The sequence below is a fragment of the Gymnoscopelus microlampas genome, assembly GCF_963454915.1.
Source record: "Gymnoscopelus microlampas genome assembly, chromosome: 23".
Taxonomy (NCBI): Eukaryota; Metazoa; Chordata; class Actinopteri; order Myctophiformes; family Myctophidae; genus Gymnoscopelus; species Gymnoscopelus microlampas.
The window spans coordinates 6,120,628-6,143,180 of record NC_139960.1 but is presented as its reverse complement, the minus strand read 5'-3'; the positions used below and the strand labels follow the sequence as shown (position 1 = coordinate 6,143,180).

Below are 22,553 nucleotides of genomic sequence, written 5' to 3'. Positions count from 1 at the left end.
TGTGTGTACAAATGGAACCAAATGGACCCATTTGTACACTCTTGGAGTTAAAGAACAATAAGTGTCCATTTGGTTCCAAATTATTTAGCTAGGGACCCCTGGAACCCCCTCAAGAATCCCTGAGGGTCTGCGGACCACACTTTGAGAATCACGGTCATCTCAGGTGCATATTTGAGCTTAATCCTCACATTTCCTAGTCATGTCTTCCGAAGCAGAAGACAACAGACACGGCAAGTATAAAACCATTCAAGCCAACACACACCAAAATCATACTTGCAATCGGCTTACCCCAGTCAATCAGAACCAAATCAATCCAAAAACAAAATAAAAACAATAAACAGCAGAATCAAACATCTAAAAACAAAATATTGTCTTAGTTTTATCGTATATTTTAAATAAAATAGCAGCAGTATTCAAACCCGACGGAATGTTGAGTCCAGAAGAGTGACCTTTTTTTTTTGTTTTAATCGCGTCTGTGTGAGCAAACTGAACAAATCCTTATGTCCAAGATTCCATTTTAATATTTTCACCATTCTTGCTGTGGACAAAAGATGGCCGTGCTCTCTTTAGACATTTAGATAGTATTTATATTTAAACCAATCTGCTGGGGGGGGGTTAAGAGTGTCGTGTAAGACGACGTGATTCACATTTTCTTTTCTTCTTTTTTTAAATGGTCTGATTTCCACCAGGACTGTGTGTGTGAGTGCTTTCCACAAAATGTGTGTGTGTGGGGTTGAAAATAATCTCAATGAGGTCAGTATGGTACCACGCAAGGCTATGTCCGAGATTGGGGGCGGGGGGGGGCTGGGTTGTGTCGTGGGGGTTTGGTGGAGTCTGTGGGTTAAGTGGGCCTTATAAGCCAAAAAATTACGCTTGCTCGCGCCGTGGTGTCGCGCGTCGAAAACGGCAAAGACGTGCAAGCTCACAAGGCGCCGCGTCGGGACGCGGCGCCATGTGAGCTTGCACGTCTTGCCGTTTTCGACGCGCGACACCGCGGCGCGACGATGCGTGCGGTGAAACCGGGCTTCACGGTTTCTTCTCCTCGAGCAGTTTGTGAAGTTCGTCGGCGTCTTCGGCGGTTTTGACTCGGATGAGCATGGGCACGGGGCTGCCCGGGTTCTTGTCGTCCACGGGCGGGTTGGGCACGCACACCACCATCACGTTGTTCTTCCCCATCCGGGAGCACGGCATGGAGGCCTGCAGGATGATGTTGAGCAAGATGTTTCCTGTGTGGGGGGGGGGAGAACATTTCCATCTTTAACCCATTGAGACCTGAAGCCGATTCTACATGTCTCCTAAATCTCAACAGTTTTCTGAAAAACGTATGTTTCTATATCAGTGGTGCTCAATCTTTTTCATGTCAAGGACCCCCAAAATTATATGTATTTGGCCGCGGACGCACATCAAAAAATGTTGTTCCAGGGACCCCCCAGAAGCAAAGATTTGAGTTAAAATGTTCGCAATATATATTCAAAGATTTGCACACATTTTCACAAATTTTCACAAATAGCAGATCTACAAGCTCGTAGCGCGGCACTCGGTGCCGCGCTATGAGCTTGTATATCTGCTATTTTTGAATAGCCCAAAGTGTAAAATAATGCTTTTTAGCTCAAATCTAAAAATCACACAGTTCCAGGTCTTAATGGGTTAACCTTTTATCTAACCACTTTCACCCTGGTGTCCCCATTTTAGACATAGAGGCGAGATTTGTTTTTTTTTTGTTTTGATGCAGAAGAAATGAAATTATAAAAAAAACAATAGCAAGATCTACAGGTTGACAAAGTGCCACAATGCAACACTTTGTGAGCTTGTAAATCTGCTTTGTGGCTTAAACACAAACCCTAGCGAGCCTAGTTTGGGGCTGAACATTCAGCGAAAATAGAACTGTAAGCAGCATGGAGAAAAATGTTTTTTGAAATGAGTTCCGTGCCAACGGTTGTACCTGAACGTGTTAAACCAAACCAGTAAACATACTTAATTCCCATCTGATTTCAGAGGTATTCTGTGGGAATGTCTGCCTCGTCCGTCTTGAATACATCTTTTATAATATCTCATAATAAGCTGAACTACAGCACAGCTGCTGCTGCTGCTGCAGGAGGCAGACACAATGAGACTGCAGATCTAGACGCAGTTCCGCCAAACAGCCACAAGGGGGATAGGTTTTTTTTGTAATGCCCTCACGTAAACACAGCAAGTCAAGGACAACCCTGGTAATAATGATTAGAAACCATCTGTCAGAGCATCTTAGCCAACACAATCAATCTCAAACCCATTAAGACAGGGAACGCATCTGTGTAACCACTTTAACCATTATTTTATACTTTGGGCTATTCAAAAATAGCAGATATACAAGATATATATAGCTTGTATATTTTTTTAAGTGTTTTTTTTTCCTCAAATCTTTGCTTCTGGGGGTCCTGGAACAACATATTTTGAGATGGGGGTCCCGTGGCCAAATACATATCATTTTGGGGGTCCTTGATATGAAACAGTTTGAGAACCACTGATTACAGCAACATACGTTTTCTTCAAAAAACTGTTAGGATTTAGAAGACAATTTGTAGAATCCCCAGAATCAAAGATTTGAGTTACAAATGTTCACTTTGAAAAAAAAAAATAATAATATATATATTCAAAGATTTGCACACATTTTCATGATTTAAAAAAAAATAGCAGATCTACAAGCTCATAGGACTTGTAGATGCTCGGTGCCACGCTATGAGCTTGTAGATTTGCTATTTTTGAACAGCCCAATAGATGCGTATCTTCCCGGTTTGAAAAACCGGGAAGATATTCCCCTGAAAACACATTGAGAAGACCTGCGTGACCTTGTCGAGGTGAGATGAAACACGGTTTGAACACTTACTCATTCGCCATTTTGGCTTGACAAAAAAAACTAAAAACTAATAAAAACATCCAACACATGAACAGCAGTTCTTTGGATCTTGACTGCAGTCACTACTAGTTGCTATGGCTTGTTGAAGGAGCCGTAGGGGCAAAGTCATTCGCATCATCCTCACACACACACACACACACACACACACACACACACCACCTATTACTTATATAAGTCATTACTAATATTACATTTAAAAGCTATCCAGTCCTTTAATTCACCTGGAACGCATCTGTGTCACTTTAGGTTTCTTTGGCTATTCAAAAATAGCAGATCTACAAGCTCATAGCGCGGCACCGAGTGCCGCGCTATGAGCTTGTAGATCTGCTATTTTTGAAAAATCTTGGAAAAAAAACTTTTTGATTTTTTTTTCAAAAAACTTAGGATTTAGAAAACATTTTAAGAATCGGACTCAGGTCTTAATGGGTTAATACCTGGCAGTGAATGTATTAATAAAGTATTCAATCAAAATACCAGTTTTCCTGTTCATTTTCATTCGATTGGATCAGCAGCAGATTTGAATGCAAAGCATGTTGTCATTTGTGTGTCCAATAACAAAATGTACGGCCGAGCCACTCAAAACGAAGCTATGGGACACTGAACCGAACGGAGAAAAGTGGTACGCCACCTTCTGGAAACCATGTATGCACAGAGCCCATTGTTACAGCACAACATGCATATAAAGATGAAGCATAATGGGGGATAAATTGTGCGGCATGCAATTGTGTGCCAACCCACACACACACACCAGGCAATTACACTAATTAATTCCACCCTCTCTGGGTGAAGGTGTACTGGTGTGCAGTTGGAATGGAATGAAAAAAAAAAAACATGAGTGCACTTAGACCTCTAAAGGGATATAATTGTACTGTATATACAACACAGTACAGTACTGTACCTAAGTACAATTTTGAGGTATTTTTAATTCACTGGATTATTTCCAGTTTTCAGTACTTGTACTTCTACTCCACTACATCTCAGAGGCAAATATTGTACTTTTACTCCACGACAATTATTTGAAATGGAGTATTTACTTAAGTAGAAAATGTGAGTTATTTTTCCATCCCTGTGCATGGCTATCATACATAATCAGGGGTGCAATGCTCAGTGGACGAGGTTGCACGCCGAGCAACCACTTATTTGGCCAGGGGGACGCGCATGCAGATGCACGGATGTGCACGCGAGGTGCACGAGCGTGCATGCAAGAATGCGTTCCACTTGATCCGTGCGCCGAGCGAGTACCTGGCTACTTAGCATAACAATAGCTCAGGTCGTCAGGTGTGCTAAACTGCGTCCTCACATACACTGTATAAGATTGGAGGTGTCATCTTTCTCACCTTCTGTCTGCCCCCGTATCTGAGAACAAGATGCTGAGAACAAGAGAGCGAAAAAAGCTAAACCAAAGTACAAGCCCCAAACCAATTGGTGAGGGCTTGCTTGACTGTTTTGAAACTACTGTTAAATTACATTGAAAAAATGTAAGTGATGTTGTATAATGTTGTTCAATCTCTGAAGCTTGTTTTTTAAGTAAACAAGTTGTCTGATTATTTTACGTTTGCTTTTGTGTTTGTGTGTACAACAATGTCTTTAATTGTTTGTTTTTCCACCATATCCTGCCACCCTTTTCAGCTTCTCTATTTCAAGGCAACATTTACAAAAACTAAACTAAAACTAGTAATTTCCTATACAAACATGTTTCCTACTATTTATGCACATTTAATAATCATAATGCTGGTCGGAGCTGTTCTGTGAGCAGTGCGCACTGAGCACATGAGGGAACATTTATGCGCATGCGCGGGAGGACGCGCACGGGCGCGCGTGCACGTGCCGTCATTAAAATAGAGAGCAACCACTTCTCAAATGAGCATAGCATCACTGTACATAATGTTTGAAATATGATGGATGCCACGTTCACTGTTGATCAAGGAAGGAGAAAAAAAAAAAAAAAAAAAAAAAAAAAAAAGGACCACCACTAATTTGATAGATGTTAGCTCACCCAGATTGGTGTCGGCACGGACTATGATCTGGGTCTTTCCCTCTGGGGTCTGCTTCATGTGCAGCGTTCCAACTCCTTTCTCCTTGAACTCTGTCTCCTTCTTGTAAAACAGCTTACACCTGGGGAGGAAACAACACCACGGTGCGTCCCATTAAGGCCTGATTTCGATTTTTAAAAATGTTTTCTAAATCCTAGCAAATTTTTGAAAAAGAAATATTTTTTTAAACGATTTTTCAAAAATAGCAGATCTACAAGCTCATAGCGCGGCACTCTATGAGCTTGTAGATCTGCTATTTTTGAATAGCAAGTGACACAGATGCGTTCCAGGTCTTAATGGGTTAAGACTCATGTACAACTCCCCCCCGACCCACTACCCACATTTCTCCACAACCTGAACCTTCCACCCTTTTGTGGCATTGAATTGATGAGCATGAAAAGACTTCCCACAATACCATCTCTTGTTTTTTTTCTGGCACATATGTTCACATCATTACATTTAGGTACAATCGGTTAAGTGGATCTAATCAATTTAACAGTCAAACATTTTCTATTGCTACAGTGAGATTCAGAGCACCGTAACATGTTTCACGATCCATCGGCCACATTCACATGGCGGCCATTTTGTTCTTGCATCATAGTAATGGGATGGGGAAACCCCATCCATTGGAAGCACACTGCGTCAGTCTTCAACCCATTGAGAGCTGGAACGCATCTGTGCCATTTTTTTATTTGAGCTAAAAAGCATTATTTTACACTTTGGCTATTCAAAAATAGCAGATACACAAAGCTCGTAGCGCGGCGGCTTGTAGATCTGCCATTTTTGAAAAATCGTGAAAATGTGCGCAAATCTTTGAATATATATATCATTTTAAAGCGAACATTTTTAACTCAGATCTTTGCATCTGGGGGTCCCCGGAACAAAACATTTTGAGATGGGGGTCGGCGGCCAAATACATATAATTTTGGGGGTCCTTGACATGAAAAAGATCATGTATCAGCACCACTGATATAGAAACATACGTTTTTCAGAAAACTGTTGGGATTTAGAAGGCATTTGTAGTATCGGCTTCAGGTCTTAATGGGTTAAACGAGACTTGTTCGACTGCAGAACTTGACGGCAAATTGAAACACCAGCTGCGAGGCAAAATGTCTGTAGTGTGGAACATTCACAAAATACACTAATACATGCGCCAGGCAGCATAGCAGAAAGATAGGGAGGAAAAGGACACTTGATGATCGGCTCTGGCAGCATGTTTGAAAAAGTATTTTCCATTTTATTTTGTTTGTGTAGATCTGCTATTTTCAAAAGATTTGTACACATTTTATACATTTGAAAACTTTTGAAATGGGACATTCTGCATAATACGCACTTTTGGTACTTTAAGTACATTTTGATACCAACACTTTTGTACTTAGTACATTTTTAATTCAGGACTTTTACTTGTAACAGAGTATTACTATATTATACAGTATTGATACTTTTACAAGTGAAACATTTGAGTACTTTTTCCACCACTGTGCTAAGTCAAGTGGAATACCCTTATTTACCATCACAAACTATTGGAATTAATGGCTAATCTAAGTATTTAAAAGTTTTCCCTTTCCGTACTTCTCCTGGGTATTCTCCTCCCCCTTCTCTCTGTCACACAAATGTGTGACAACACCACAAATATAGACCAGTCTTACTTTTTTGAGTAAAAGGCATCTTTCTCTTTGATCTCTCGGACTTCAACTTTGGGAGGTTCGTCTGACTCCTCTCCGTTCTCATCTAGAGAGACAAATAGGGTCATTACAGCAACAACATTCACCAATTATTATTACCACTATCCAACATTATGATCATTGTGCATGATATGTAAAAAGACTACATACACATAACATGGTAGTAGTTACTGACAGAACTGCAAATGAGCTCAATGTAATTATTTGTCATGTTATTTCTTACTTGTATTTTCTTAATCACTAATAAGAGATGACATCCACCACTATTCAAGCCCTCGTCTAAAGCTTAATGATTCCAAAAGAAATGTCACATCATAATAAGCAGTTATCAGCAAGGCATTTTTCTCCTTAAAAAATACATAATTACCATCACTGGAGCACATAAAACATTTTCACATCACCTATGACACTTTGTTTGCACCTTAAATGGTTTACATTTTAGATGTCATGGCACATAATTGCTGGCAAAATTCAGGGATAAATGTGAGTAAAACTCACATCTCCCTTTACTATAATTACAACATCTGCTGTATTGTGCATTGGCTGCGGAATGAAAGCCTATTATCCGAGGAAAGAGAAACATTAGCCTTTTATACTTTGACTATTTTTGAAGCATCGTGAAAATGTGTGCGAATCTTTGAATTTATATGTTTTAAAGCGATTTTTTTTTACTCAAATCTTTGCTTCTGGGGGTCCCTGGAACAACATTGAGATAAGGGTCCACGACCAATTACATATTTTGATTTTTTCGCTGCACATTTGTAGAATCCCCAGAAGCAAAGATTTGAGTAAAAAAGGTTCGCTTAAAAAATATATGTTTTCAAAGATTTGCACACATTTTCACGATTTTTCAAAAAATAGCAGATCTACAAGCTCATAGAGCGGCACTCGGTGCCGCGCTATGAGCTTGTATATCTGCTATTTTGGAATAGCCAAAGCATAAAATGGTTAAAGTGGTTAAAATCTAAAATGACAGATGCTTTCCCGGTATATTGCATTGTGACGATATCTTTTTTCCCCCGCTCTTTAAATGCAAAAATTCAAAAAAGCCACACGTCATCACGATATGTTCTAAAGCTTGTAGATCTCCTAATTTTTTAAATATTGGTCAAAGTATAAAATGGGGCTTAAGCGATGAAAACCAGGAAAAGACACGTATGCCATATGACGATATTACCACAACCGAAAAATCCCAGGCGATAGTCGCATATGACGATATAATATAGAAATATTGCCCTGCCCTAGGCCAAGGCGTTCTCTAATCATCCACATTCATTTTGGTTTGGCTGTAGGAGCACAGTAGTTAATCAAACTAATTGATAACATCGATTATATTTCGATTATTTTATTTAATAAAATAATAATTGATCGATCACTATTAAATTATTTATGTCATCATAGGTGAATAGGCGATGCGAAATGTAGGGAGTTTTTAGATCTTCTAATTTCACTATTTTTGTATGTTTTACACTTTACAAAGTATAAAATGTAAGTGGTTAATCAATTAATTGATTCATATATATATTTTAAACACACTTCTCAATTATATTTCTTTTTATTAAAAAATGTCCATCGATGATAGGATAACCTTTAAGATGATAGCTGCAGCCCTAGTTACCTGCAGGCTGGACAGCCTCAGCCTTCGCCCCGCTGAAGGAGAAGGGTGATGCAGACGGCGCAGAGGAACCTCCAAACAGGGAGGAGGCTTGGCCAGAGGGCTTGATGGAGGAGAAGGAGAAGCCGGCCAGCGCGCCGCCAGAGCCCAGGCTGGCCAGCACCGAGGTGTCCGGCTTCAGCCCGAAGTTAAACGTCACGCCGGCGGGGATCGGAGGAGCGGCGCTGATGCTCTTCTCCGGGGCCGAGCCGTCCGACTTATCCTTGCCAAAGGAGAAAGGAGGAGGAGCACTGCTGCTGCCGCTGGAGAAGGAGGAGAGCGCCGTGGCACCACCGGTTGTTGGTAGGATCTCCCCCTGCTTTTCCCCTGACTCCTTGCTGCTCTCTGTGTCTCCGTCAAGCGCCGTGGCAGATCCAGCATCTCCGGCTGCCGCCGCCGCTGCCCCCCCATACTTCTTCTCGATGCTGGCCAGGTGCTGCTCGTAATCCCTGAAGATGGGGCTGAGGTCACACAGAGGGTTGTCTTTGACGTGCTTGGTGATCCAGTCCCGCACCGAGCAGTTGAGTGCGGTGAGCTGTCGGCCGTACTCCTTATTGCCGCTGCTGCTGCTACTGCCGCTGGAGAAGGAGAGCGCCGCGGCGGCACCGGTCGTTGGCAGGCTCCCCCCCTGCTTCTCCCCCGACGCTTTGCTGCCGCTGCTGCTCTCCGCGCCTCCGTCAGCCGCCGTGGCAGATGATCCGGCCGCCGCGCCGTACTTCTTCTCGATGCTGGCCAGGTGCTGATCGTAATCCCTGAAGATGGGGTTGAGGTCACACAGAGGGTTGTCGTTGACGTGCTTGGTGATCCAGTCCCGCACCGAGCAGTTGAGTGCGGTGAGCTGCCGGCTGTACTCCTTATTGCCGCTGATACTGCTGCTGCTGATACTGCTGCTGCTGCTGCTGCTGCCCGAGCTTTGAGTCAGGCTCAGGGTGGAACCATTGGTCTGCTTGGAAGTGATGTCAGCTGTGGGCTTGGAGGAGGAGGAGGAGGCGGGGCCATTGAATGTTAAACCTGAGATGAAGAGGGAGGGAGGGGGGCAACGAGGAGAGAGAGAGAGTGGTATTCCGGTTATTTTGACAGCCATGTACAGCTTGAGATGCCCAGGGAGGTAAGACTCTGCCCTGTTTTCTACAGGGAGGAACAGAGGAGGGGGAGGGTAGGGTAGTGCAATGTAGAGGGGGGGGGGGGGGGTGTCTGGCTCTGACTGCGTCTACTGGTGTAACCCCTCCCCCCACACAGGCAGACAACACTGCTCATCTCAGCTGCAGTGCAGCCCTGTCATCCTGCCCTCGAGCAACGCACCGTGAAAGGAAAGAGCAGCCACACACACACACACACACACAGAGCCCATATGAAACGGCATCCTGCCGATTCAGCTCCATTAGCCTCCAATGCCAAACCCCCAGCCCTTAACAATGGAAGAGATTTTCAACTCGATTACATATCAGCGGAGGAGCCACCATCAACCGATATCCTACTGATGTCTATTTCAAAGGGTGCATTGACCCTGCATCTAAACAACGATAAAGGGAACAAATTGTGTCACGGTAAAATGTGATGTTTTTTTTTTTTTCTTCAATTGGTTCAATCCCCATCATCCATTGTGGAAATGTAGACCCTCAAAAAGACAGAAAGATTGAAACAATACGACAACAAAACAAGAACATAATGCACAGCAAAGCTTGGACTGTGCTGTAGGCTAGGGATGGGATGATAATTGTGGCAAAAATAATTGCAATCAACGATGTTGCGATAATCAAAATATGCTAAAAACTTAAAATGCGACTTTTGTTAACCAGTTGAACCCCCAGTATCCCTTATAGAGGATATGCGTGTGACATCATCATCAAACCAGGAAGTTATGCAGGAATGCCTACTGAGTGTCAAAAAAATACTTTCTGGCCTTGACAGCCCATGCATCCAAACAGAAAAGTCATATCTGATTGTATTAAACAACATTAAACAATGTTAAACTCATTTTGCATGTTTCTTTGCCACTCGATTTGCCACTCGATGTGCCATTCACTTTAAGCATGCGCATATCCTCTATTCTGGGGGCAAATTCAGTACAACTTCCAAAAATAGCCGATCTACAAGCTCACAGCGCGTTGCAACGCACTGGTTGTTGGCTTGTAGATCGGTTGTGAGCTTGTAGATCTGCTATTTAAAAAAAAAAAGCTAAATCATCCCTGTGTATAATGGAGAACAATTTCACGATAACTTAAAATCTCTGTGAGCGTTTTTTATCACGATAATAACGATTATTACTGTAGGCATACCCGGCCTAGTGTCACTCCATGTGCTCATCGTACCGCTGTCAGTTCACCTTATGGCAAGTTATACAATATAGTAATAATATGGTTCATGCACTCTATTTGGACCCTGGAAGTGCTGCTTGCAGCGGTGTCAAGAACCGCTCATCCGATCCGACTTCACACTGCACTCCCTTGGGACCTCATACAGTATATAAATACTGTATGTAAGAGATTCCTTGAATGTATACATGTAAACTGCATCACACAAACAACGTTGGTGTACGAGATTTGCTGAAAGAGTATATTTTATTAAGTACATACCGCACTGGGGCCTATATTTTTTAAAGCAAACATGTGTAACTCAAATCTTTGCTTCTGGGGGATTCTACAAATGTCTTCTAAATCCTAACAGGTTTCTGAAAAACATACGTTTCTATATCAGTGGTTCTCAATTTTTCATGTCGAGGACCACCCAGAATTATATGTATTTGTCCGCCGAGCCCATCTCAAAATATGTTGTTCCAGGCAGGGACCCCAGAAGCAAGGATTTGAATTACAAATGTTCGCTTAAAAAAAAAAAATATTCAAAGATTTGCACAAATTTTCACAATAAAAAAAAAATAGCAGATATACAAGCTCATAGCTTGTAGATCTGCCATTTTTTAAATAGATATCTGAAAATGACACAGATGCGTTCCCCATCTTAATGGGTTAAGTCAATTTGACCAAGTTGGACCAACTACCCAGAACTAGTACATCTGCAGTGGTTTTCAGTCCTGGTGTCAGGTAGGGACACCTACTGGTTGACAAGTAGTACTGTCTGAAGATCATAAGTGCAATGTCTCTCCTTGAACGAGCCGTGGAAAATGAGGTCTCTAATGTGGGAGAATCAGGTTCGAATCCCAGGTAGGTTAAGTTATGGGGAGTGCAGCTCTGACCAATTTAGACCTGAGGCCGATGGGAAAAACGCTTTTCAGAGAAGTTTTCTGAATAACTTATGTTTTATTCAATAAAATAAAACAAAATAAAGCTGCTATATATACACACACACACACATATTGCTATATATACATATAGCAACAACTAAAATCACACAGAGGCGTTCCTGGATTTAACCCATTAAGACCTGAAGCAGATTCTACCAAATGTCTTCTAAATCGCAACAGTGTTCTAAAGAAAAACGTATGTTTTTATCCCCCTTCCCCCCCAAACTCAAAATACTTGGTTCCAGGGAGCCAGAAGCAAAGATTTGAGTTAACAATGTTCGCTTTAAAATAATATATATATGTATGAGCTTGTATATCTGCTAATTTTGAATAGCCAAAGTGTAAAATAATGCTTTTTTTTGCTCAAATCTAAAAATGACACAGAAGCGTTCCCGGTCTTAATTGGTTAACGGTATAACAACGTATAGGTCTAAAATGGACTAATATCAACTCAACCTGAGAACTCGTCTTACCAGGGGTAGAGAAACCGCCAAATAGCGGAGCGGTGCCGTTTCCGTTGGTCAGGCTAGTGAAGCCCTTAAAGGCGGTGGTGGTGCCATTGCCAAAACCGGAGAACGGCGTCACCGGCGCACCGCCGGTAGCGTTCGTTGACATGGCGGCGAATCCTTTAAACCCTTTGAAGGCTCCGGCACTCTCACCCTGAAATAAGAGGACGGGAAACGATGCATAAATAAATGTTACACAAGAGGCAAATTACAGCTACTGGTTTGAGACAGAAGAGGCACACACACACACACACACGTCTCTGGGCAAATTTTATATTTGTGAATCATTGCAGGCCAACGTTAACTGCTTGGCTGCTTCCTGCTGGGGGGGGAGTGGGGGGGGGGCCATCTGATGATTCGACGTCGAATGCAGAGTAAAATCCTGAGTTCTAAATGTATCCATTCGCAACTCAGACAGTGTGCAAATTTGCAAATTTACACTCTCTGAGTTAACCCTTTGAAGACCGGGAACCGCATCCGTGTCACTTTAGATTTCTTTGGCTATTCAAAAATAGCAGATATACTTTGTATATTCTGTGTAGATCTGCTATTGTAGATCTGAAAAATGAACATTTTTGCAAATATTTGAAAATATTTTTTAACTTAAATCTTTGCTTCTGAGGGGTTCGTGGAACAATGAGATGGGGGTCCGCAGCAAAATACATATCATTTTGGGGGGGGGTGTTGACATGAAAAAGTTCAAGAACCACTGATATTATAGCAACATAAGTTATTTTTTAAAACCGTTAGGATTTACACATTTGTAGAATTGGCCAAATTACAAAAAAAATTTCAAAAAATAGCCGATATACAAGCTCATAGCGTGGCACCGAGCTTTGTATATCTGCTATTTTTGAGTAGCCAAAGAAATCTTAACCCATTAAGACCTGGAACGCATCTGTGTCACTTTAGATATCTTTGGCTATTCAAAAATAGCAGATATACAAGCTCATAATCTGCTATTTTTGAAAAATCGTGATTTTTTTTTTTTTTTTACATTTTTTTCCGAAAGATTGTTAGGATTTAGGATTTTTTTATACGTGCCCTCAGGTCTTAATGGGTTAAAATGACACAGATGCGTTCCCGGTCTTAATGGATTAAATGAACACTCAGGGTTCTACCAGAGGACAGCCCTAAAAGCTACCCTGACAACTCTATAGTAGGCAATCAGAGAGAAACAGCTATAATTCAGTGAAAACTATTTAATATATACACACACTCCTCTGTTTTGCCAACTGCACCCTGAAATGTAGGCACAGGCTGTCAAACTCTCGCCTATATACCTTCACCGACCGTGGGATACAGTAACTGCAATCTGGGCTGGGACTGGTAGAACACTCATTGCAGTCGAGTCATGACACTGCACACTTTTTGTACAGCATGTTCATCTATGTCTGGCAGCCATCACTTATTTCTGTTGTACAAGGGCTTCACTTTGCATAACACACTGTTTTTTTATTTTTTACATAACGTGACAGTGAGAAGCTGTATTGGATTTCTTTCACCCCAAGCCAGGCCTCCTGTACCTGAGTCTAGCTTTGGTGAGAACAAAGACACTATTAATTCCATTCAAGCTCTTTTGAGCAGACCGCATCTAAACGTTAATCCAACTTAACCCGTCTGCCGTTAGCTTCTATTAACCCATTAAGACCTGAGGCCGATTCTTACTAATGTCTTCTATCCTTCTATCCTAACAGTTTTCTGAAAAACGTATGTTTCTACATCAGTGGGCCTCAAACTTCTTTGTGTCAAGGACCCTCAAAATTACATGTATTTGGCCGCTGACCCACATCTCAAAATATTTTGTTCCAGGGACCCCCAGAAGTAAAGATTTGAGTTAAAAGAAATTGCATTAAAATAATATATATTCAAAGATTTGCACACATTTTCTCGATTTTTCAAATATAGTAGATCTACAAGCTCGTAGCGCGGCACTCGGTGCCGCGCTATGAGCTTGTAGATCTGCTATTTTTGAATAGCCTAAGTGTAAAATAATGCTTTTTATCTCAAATGAATAAGTGACACAGATGCGTTCCAGGTCTTAATGGGTTAACATTACTATAGTTTCTTGTAATGTTAGCTACCCAAAAAAAAAGAGAAAAGGGTGTACCTGGAAAATCAGATCTGCATTACCAAAGCATCCAAACTTAAGTTTGATTTGCCTCCAGTCAGACTCGGATGAGAATTTTAAAGATCAAAGCCATTTTGAAGCCATTTCGTGAGTCACAATGAATAATTCTTCCATTTCTGCTCACTGCAGGGCTTAACTGTGATGTAATCCACTTCCTTGCGTGATTTTGACATAAAGAGAACTTGATATACGGCCTAGTTCGCACATTTGCCAACATCAGATTAATTCCTATAGTACAGTGGTTCTCAACCAGTGGTCCTTGAGGGGCTTCCAGGTGGTCCCCAGCTAAATAATGGGAGAGTTGGTAACCAAATGGACCCTTATAGATCTTTAACTCGAGAGTGTAAAATGAAAATTCTTTTTACGCTCTCAAAGAGTTAAATTGTTGTTAAACATCTGCGTTACTTGATTAAAGAATTATGTCATCTCTCCTATGGTACCAACATCAACACAGCATGGAATTGTGGATCATTACATGGTGGTTCCGTGGCTAAAATGCAGAATAAATAATGGACCTTGATGATGAAAAGGGTCTAAAACCACTGCTATAGTACCATGGCCACCCCTTAAGTGGTCTATTGGGAGGCGAACAACAAGGTCACAAAAAAAAACATTTCCACCATGGCCAACTTCTGGTAACCATGGCAACCTAGCCCTACTGGAGTTGGACCGCAGAGGGGTGCGACGAAGCATGCAGAAGTGCTGTCGGTTTTGATTGGCTGAATGACGGTAAACTGGTGTTGTGGCTGAATAAATCACACTAATAGGAATAACAGGGCTGGCAGCAGATACACCTCACACACACCTAATTAACCCATTAAGACCGGGAACACATCTGTGCGTCATTTCTATGAGCTTGTAGATCTGCTATTTTTTTTAAATCGTGAAAATGTGTGCAAATGTTTGAATATATATATTATAATTTTTTAAAGCGAACATTTTTTATTCAAATCTTTGCTTCTGGGGGGTCCCTGGAACAACATATTTTGAGATGGAGGTCCGCGGCCAAATACATATCATTTTTGGGGTCCTTGACATGAAAAAAGTTTGAGAACCACTGTTGGAATTTAGAAGACATTTGTAGAATCCCCCAGAATAAAAGACTTGAGTTATAAAGATTTGCACAAATGTTCACGATTTTTCCAAAAATAGCAGATCTACAAGCTCATAGCGCGGCACTCGGTGCCGTGCTATGAGCTTGTAGATCTGCTATTTTTGAATAGCCCAAAGAAATCTAAAACATTACACAGCAGATGCGTTCCCGGTCTTAAAGGGTTAAAAGCTCATCGGATCTACACGGATGGGATATTTTGTATTAGGGCAACGACTTTGGAGGCGTGTATTATGATGCCTTGTTTGAACTGGCTCCTACATAACTTCAACTGCATTCTTCTTATATTTGCTATACAAACAAAACGTTCATGACTATTCTGTCTCCTCCCTTGCAGCAAAGCTCATGTGAAACTGCATTATATGAAATTATATGAAATTCAAGACACGCACGTTCAGCTGAACGGGCAAGAATCAAACATAAAAAGGCAGCAGAACGATGCCGTCTGTCGTGTTCCCAACATCTAAGCCTAAATAATGATGACCATATTCATCTTTAACCCATTAAGACCTGGAACTGTGTCATTTTTTGATTTGAGCTAAAAAGCATTATTTTACACTTTGGCTATTCAAAAATAGCAGATATACAAGCTCATAGCGCGGCACCGAGTGCCGCGCTACGAGCTTGTAGATCTGCTATTTTTGAAAAATCGTGAAAATGTGCGCAAATCTTCTGAATATATATATTTAAGCGAACATTTTTAACTCAAATCTTTGCTTCTGGGGGTCCCTGGAACAAAATATTTTGATGGGGGTCCGCGGACAAATGCATATCATTTTGGGGGTCCTTGACATGAAAAAGATTGAGCACCACTGATATAGAAACATACGTTTTTCAGAATACTGTTGAGATTTAGGAGAAGACGGCTTCAGGTCTCAATGGGTTAAAGATCTCTGAGAATTTATTTGGATATGAGACACGTCAAGCTGTAAATATTACAGCTTTAAATATAACAGCTGCCTAATTGGGAACATGTGTTCATGTGGGATCACTGGCTCATTGACACGTTGAAGTAGATTTGGTATAAAAGAGTAGCAATACCATAATATAAAAATAATACTCTGTTAAAAGTAAAAGGCCTGTGTTCAAAATGTTACTTCAGTAAAAGTACAAAAGTATTGGCATCAAATATATACTTAGAATACCAAAAGTAAAAGTACTAAAATGTTTTTAAATAGCAGATCTACAAGCTCATAATGCGTCGCAATGCGACACGTTGTGAGCTTGTAGATCGGCTAATTTCAAATAGCCCATGTATAAAATGGGGCTGAAGAGGTTAATGTATGTTTTATAATATAATAATGTATATCTGCAAAGTTAACTAGTAACTAGAGTTTTCAAATAATTGTAGTGGAGTAAAAGAACAATATTTGCCTCTGAGATGTAGTGGGGTACAACTAAAAGTCGACTGACCCAGACAAAGACCGTTGGGTTAGACTCTATAAATATAGAATATAAAATGCACTTGTATCTAGACTTAGTGTGCAGTTTCTCCTTGTTTTCCCCAAAACCGGTAAAGTTTCATTTTTACTGACCTCTCCTGCTGCGCCTCGACGTTTGGCCTTCTTAATCGGGCGATTTTTCAACACATCCTCGCTGGCAATGGAAAAGGTCCCTGCCTGAGGACGAATAAGACACGCACAGGGGTCAATGAATCAATGGACTTCTCCAACTTGTACATCTGCTTTGCATTCACTTGCTGCAGGGCATACAGTCTTTCACTTGACAATCAATACAATACTCAAACAGAAAAAAATATAAATGAAACCGAAAACTGAATTAACCCTTTAAGACCTGGAACAGTGTCATTTTTAGATTTGAGCTAAAAAGCATTATTTTACACTTTGGGCTATTCAAAAATAGCAGATATACAAGCTCATAGCGCGGCACCGAGTGCCGCACTTTGAGCTTGTATATCTGCTATTTTTGAAAAATTGTGAAAATGTGTGCAAATCTTTGAATATACCGTATATATTTTTAAAGCGAACATTTTTAACTCAAATCTTTGCTTCTGGGGGTCCCTGGAACAAAATATTTTGATGGGATCCGTGGCCAAATACATATCATTTTGGGGGTCCTTGACATGAAAAAGATTGAGCACCACTGATATAGAAACATATGTTTTTGAGAATACTGTTGAGATTTAGGAGACATGTAGAATAGGCCTCAGGTCTCAATGGGTTAAGTAGTAGGTACAATGTGAAAGATGTGAATTCTGGTTCTGGCAAGATGACCTCCCATCAAAGCAACAAGGTTCTATCAATTAAAATATTAAACCAATCTACTACAAGAAACACATCTAAACCAGTTTTTTACTTAAGTACCAAATCAGTTCTTTCAAGAATATTTTATAGACATGCACAACTTATGCACGCACGCACACACACACACACACACACACAGTACGGTTTTAAGCCATTGAGACCTGGAACTGTGTCATTTTTAGATTTGAGCTAAAAAGCATTATTTTACACTTTGGGCTATTCAAAAATAGCAGATATACAAGCTCATAGCGCGGCACCGAGTGCCGCGCTATGAGCTTGTAGAGCTGCTATTTTTTTTAAATCGTGATAATTTGTGCAAATATTTGAATATATATTATTTTAAAGCGAACATTTTTAACTCAAATCTTTACTCCTGGGGGTCCCTGGAACAAGATATTTTGATGGGGGTCTGCGGCCAAATACATATAATTTTGGGGGTCCTTGACATGAAAAAGTTTGAGCACCACTGATATAGAAACATAAGTTTTTTCAGAAAACAGTTTTAGGAGACATTAGGAGACGTTTTAGGAGACATGTAGAATGGGCTTCAGGTCTCAATGGGTTAACATAAGTACCAAATCAGTTCTTTCAAGAATATTTTACAGACATGCACAACTTACACACACACACACACACACACACACACACACACATACAGTACGGTTTTAATGGGTTAACAAGGGATGTGCACAGTCAGTGACTACTTTACTTCAGCCAAACCTGCACATTTACACGACCGACCTCATTGTGTGATGTGAGCTGGGTTATTTTTTCAGATAGACAAGGCTCAAAGCGCCGACGTGCAGTAAAACAAGCTACAGTCGTACTCTAGCGTTGATGGTACTAATAGTTCACCCACCTCCTCGCCCTCGTCCTCCTGGTCCCAGTTCCTGTCAGTCAGCTCCTTGTCAGCGATCCTCTTCGCCATCACAGCTCTGCCCTGTAAAGATACAACAGGTAAGATCCACTCACTGGTTTGGGTGGGAAAACGTAGTCGGCACCTACTGTATGTCATGTCTTAACCACATAAAAAGGGGCATGATGAAACCCTACGATGGTTTTGTAGTGCTTCCCAGATCAGGTTATATTCTACTACAACAGGGTAAAAAGAAACATGGCAGGCTGCATAAGGCTTACCTTTAGTACAGTGCGATAAGGTTCTCAAACTTTTTCATGTCAAGGAGCCCCAAAATGATATGTATTTGGCCCAACCCCCATCTCAAAATATTTTGTACCAGGGACCCCCCAGAAGCAAAGATTTGAGTTGCAAATATAACTCAAAGATTTGCACAAGTTTTCACGATTTTTCAAAAATAGCAGGTCTACAAGCTCGTTTGAATAGCCGAAGTATAAAATATGGTTAAAATGATTGTTACGCTATATATTAACTAATTTTGCAGGTGACCTCCAGTACTATATCTATCTCTTTCAATTTTTTTCAGAAAATGTCTGAAAAATGTTGATTTTTTTTTATCATCTTTAAACATAAATCATTTCTAGGGTCCCTGGCACTAAACATTTTCAGATGGGGGTCTGCGGCCAAATACAGATCAATGTGGGGGTCCTTGGCTCACAAAAGTTTGAGAATCACTGGTGTAAACAAAGCCCAAATGATCAAGATATGAGTCTATGTCCAACACCTACAGACAGATTAAACAACATGTCTCAAGCAGTGATGGAAAAAGTACTCACATTTGTTTTAAAGTATCAATACTGCAATGTAAAAGTACTCTGTTACAAGTAAAAGTCCAGAATTCAAAATTTACTTGAGTAAAAGTACAAAAGCATTTTTATCAAAATGGACTTAAAGTACCAACAGTAGAAAGTACTCATAATGCACAATGTCCCATTCCACAGGTTTTCAAATGTATTAAATGTCTACCAATCCTTTGAAAATAGCAGACCTACAAGCTCACAATGCGTTGCGTGAGCTTGTAGATCTGCTATTTTCGAATGGCCAAAATGTATAGGGCTGAAGTGGGTATTGTATGTTTTGTAATAATAATCAAAACCTAGAAAGTAACTAGTAACTAAAGTTTTCAAATAATTGTAGTGAAGTAAAAGCACAATATTTGCCTCTGATATGTAGTGGAGTAGAAGTAAAAGTATTGAAAATTGGAAATACTCCAGTAAAGTAAAAGTACCTCAAAATTGTACTTAAGTACAGTACTTGAGTAAATGTACTTAGTTACTTTACACCACTGGTGTCTCAAGTTCAACCCACATGTCTTGCTCTTTTACTGCATAAATTATGCTTCGTCGTACGACGGTGTCACGCGCCCAAAAATAGCCAATCTATACATACAGGCGTCGCGTGGAGAGCTTGTAGATCTGCTATTTGCTAAAGGTTGCTTAACCAACAGGGAAAGAAGAAACCTACAGCTAGCATCATCATTCATCAACTTCCTTCCGCAGCTAGCTATTGCTAAAGCCCAGAAGAAATCAGTGTTGCCAGATTTTGCGAGAGCAAAAAGCAACCAGAACCAGTCTATGAAAACAAGCCCAACAGAAGCAACAAGACTTTGTTGAAAATTGCCGATCTACAAGCTCACATTCTGCTACCCCCCCACCCCACCCCCAAAAAGGGGGAGAAAAAGGGTAATATTTTCGAGACATTCTAACAAATCTTGCATGGCAGGGGGACCCTGGCTTAAAAATATGTTCAGATTACGGGGTCTGCAGACAATTACATATTTATGGGGGTCCTTGCCATGAAAATGTTAGAGAACCACTGGTTTAAACGACATTGACCAAGCTCAAAATAACCATAACCACACAAACAAACAAAACAAAACACAACCAGCAATATTTACAAGCAACTTTCACTATGAGTTGAGTACAAAGGATCCCAATGGCTATCTTGGGTTTTTTAATTCCCATTAGCTGACCTTGTATTGAACTGTACTTTCATCTGCTTTTTTCTGCAAACTTCTAGTAATGTAATCAATCAATTTCACAGAGAAACAAGCCCAACGTCGCTTATAATAAGCAGACATGGCAACGCTGCCAAGAAACCTGAGCTAGCAAGGCTAACACACCAGACACACAATAGGAAAGCATTCGTGTATTTGAACACATTTAAACACGACATGACACAGTAATACAAAAAACAAAAAAAAACGTAGCATAACACAACAACTTCCACTCTGAACACGGAACAAGACATTATACAACGCAAAATGAGTTGAACGAGCTAGCGGGTTAGCATGCTAACATTAGCGTGTTAGCAGGCTAACGCCTGGAAACTAGCGCGTGAGCTAGTAACATGCTAATGTTAGCACGCTACAATTAGCATGTTAGCATGCTACCGCCTGGAAACTAGCGTTACCCGCTAGTTTCCAGGCGTTAGCATGCTAACATGCTAACTTCAGGCAGCACGGGGTTTGTTTTGTTTCCGTTGCCTAGTTTTTAGAGGAAACGTACCGTTGTTGTTCTTCCTTTTTAAATGAAAAGGTCCGCTCCGTATCTTTCTGAATGGGAGTTAATTCCGGACGCGGTGACACTTTATTCACAGGGATGTTTGAGGGGATAAAAACAGCTACTTGGTTGGTGTCAAGTGTGCTGCTCTGTTGCTAATTTGAATAAGGCTCTCTCACGCCGCCATTTTACACTGACACAGAAGGTTTCCGCGATTCACGCCACGCGACCCCGCCTTCTTGCGCGTGCGCACCGTCAATGTCGTGCTTCCTGATCATGGGAGTTGTAGTCCATTTTTTACTACATCCTGCACTTTGAATTGTAGTTTAAGGGCAATGAAACATTATTAGGCTAATAATGGATACTGATAAATGATAAAGAAAGCTACTAAACAAATGTAAAAAAAATAGATGGTTTTCTCTACGGATGTTTAGTAAAAAAATAAGTTTGCTATAATAAATGTTTTTTAAATGCTTTTTTTTATGCTTTTATGCTTTTTCTTTAATGCTTTTTTTTATGCTTTTGTGTTTTTTTAAACACCTATTGTGTTCATAACTTTTACAAAAGTTATGAAAAGCTATAATTTAAATTAACCGCTCGGGTGGCACAGTGGTAAAGTCCCTGCCCACCACCACGGAGGTTGTTGGTTCGTATCCACCACGCATCCGGCTTTGTCGAGCGTCTACAGTCTCTACTACTCCATGAACACAATAGGCTCTATGCACAGCAGCCATATAGACCAATTATTTGTTTACTAACATTGAGCCTGGACGCACAGGTGATTGTTTCACGCAATCAATTCCCAACCTGTTTCGGGGTGCACTGGTTTCAGCACACCCCAACCCCCTCTTGTGTGTGTTGGCTAGTGAGACGCGTCCTAACGAGACCTGATATAATGGGTTTCGTTGCGCGCATACTGGCTGCACGCAGCCAGTATGACGTCGTCTGTTAAGGGGTCTATTGGGAATGAATTGGGCCCCTTCCTTACTTCCTTCACAGGTGTTAACAATGATACTAACTAAGGCGCTGTTCCATTTAGTGTGGCATAGTGGTTGTCTTATTTTCAAGGACCCCCATAACTCTGAGAGTGTATAAATGGAACCAAATGGACCCGTAAGGGTCCATTTGGTTCCATTTGTACACTCTCAGAGTTACACACCCACCATAAGGATAAGGGGCCATTTGGGAACCAAAATGGAGTGTTTCTAGTGAGCCAACATGCACGATATCAGCACCCTGACCAGAATGGAACAGAGCCTTCATTAGTATCATTGGTAACACCTGTGAAGGAAGTAAGAAGAGGCCCAATTTCTGTCCAATATGGCTGCTGTGCATAGAGCCTATTGGCCCGTGTTCGGGGGAGGATGGTAATGGTCATTGCACATACTCCTACGGGCTGGGGTGGCACCTGTCAGCGGGGAGTGTTGGGCGGGAGGAGTACCGCGAAGGCTCTACTACGTCCTCCTGGTGGGGGCTCCTCACTGGCAGGTGAGTCAGTATACGACAGCAGTGAAAACACAGAATGTGCGTACTAGGGAGGAATCAACTGGCATAACGACTAAATTGGGGAGTAAAAAATAATAGGCTACTCTGAATTATGAAAAAACAAGATTGA

The 22,553-nt window shown here is 41.0% G+C and overlaps 2 protein-coding genes across 3 annotated transcripts in view; one reads left to right on the top strand and one right to left on the bottom strand.

Moving 5' to 3' along the window:
* Positions 1 to 22,553, top strand: part of kiaa0930 — a 504,210-nt gene that overhangs the window by 181,870 nt on the left and 299,787 nt on the right. The window lies entirely within an intron of this gene.
* Positions 998 to 21,125, bottom strand: nup50 (nucleoporin 50). Of its 2 annotated transcripts, none has more exons than XM_084049743.1 (8): positions 20,941 to 21,125; positions 18,381 to 18,456; positions 16,793 to 16,876; positions 11,983 to 12,169; positions 8,233 to 9,279; positions 6,579 to 6,660; positions 4,893 to 5,011; positions 998 to 1,226 (listed from the first exon to the last, which is right to left on the bottom strand). In XM_084049743.1, the coding sequence occupies exons 2-8, from the start codon at positions 18,447 to 18,449 to the stop codon at positions 1,027 to 1,029; spliced, it is 1,788 nt and encodes a 595-aa protein (XP_083905869.1). In that variant the 5' UTR covers positions 18,450 to 18,456; positions 20,941 to 21,125; the 3' UTR covers positions 998 to 1,026. The 2 variants fall into 2 exon arrangements, with proteins under 2 accessions (XP_083905869.1, XP_083905868.1); XM_084049742.1 differs by having other exon boundaries at positions 18,381 to 18,461; positions 20,945 to 21,125.

Excerpts from the sequence above, each read along its gene's own strand:
- nup50 (XM_084049743.1), bottom strand. The coding sequence starts at position 18,449 with ATGGCGAAGAGGATCGCTGACAAGGAGCTGACTGACAGGAACTGGGAC. Across the intron at positions 16,877-18,380 it reads AGGAGGACGAGGGCGAGGAG|GCAGGGACCTTTTCCATTGC; the intron begins GTGGGTGAACTA and ends ATTCGTCCTCAG. Across the intron at positions 9,280-11,982 it reads TGGCGGTTTCTCTACCCCTG|GTTTAACATTCAATGGCCCC; the intron begins GTAAGACGAGTT and ends TCTTCATCTCAG.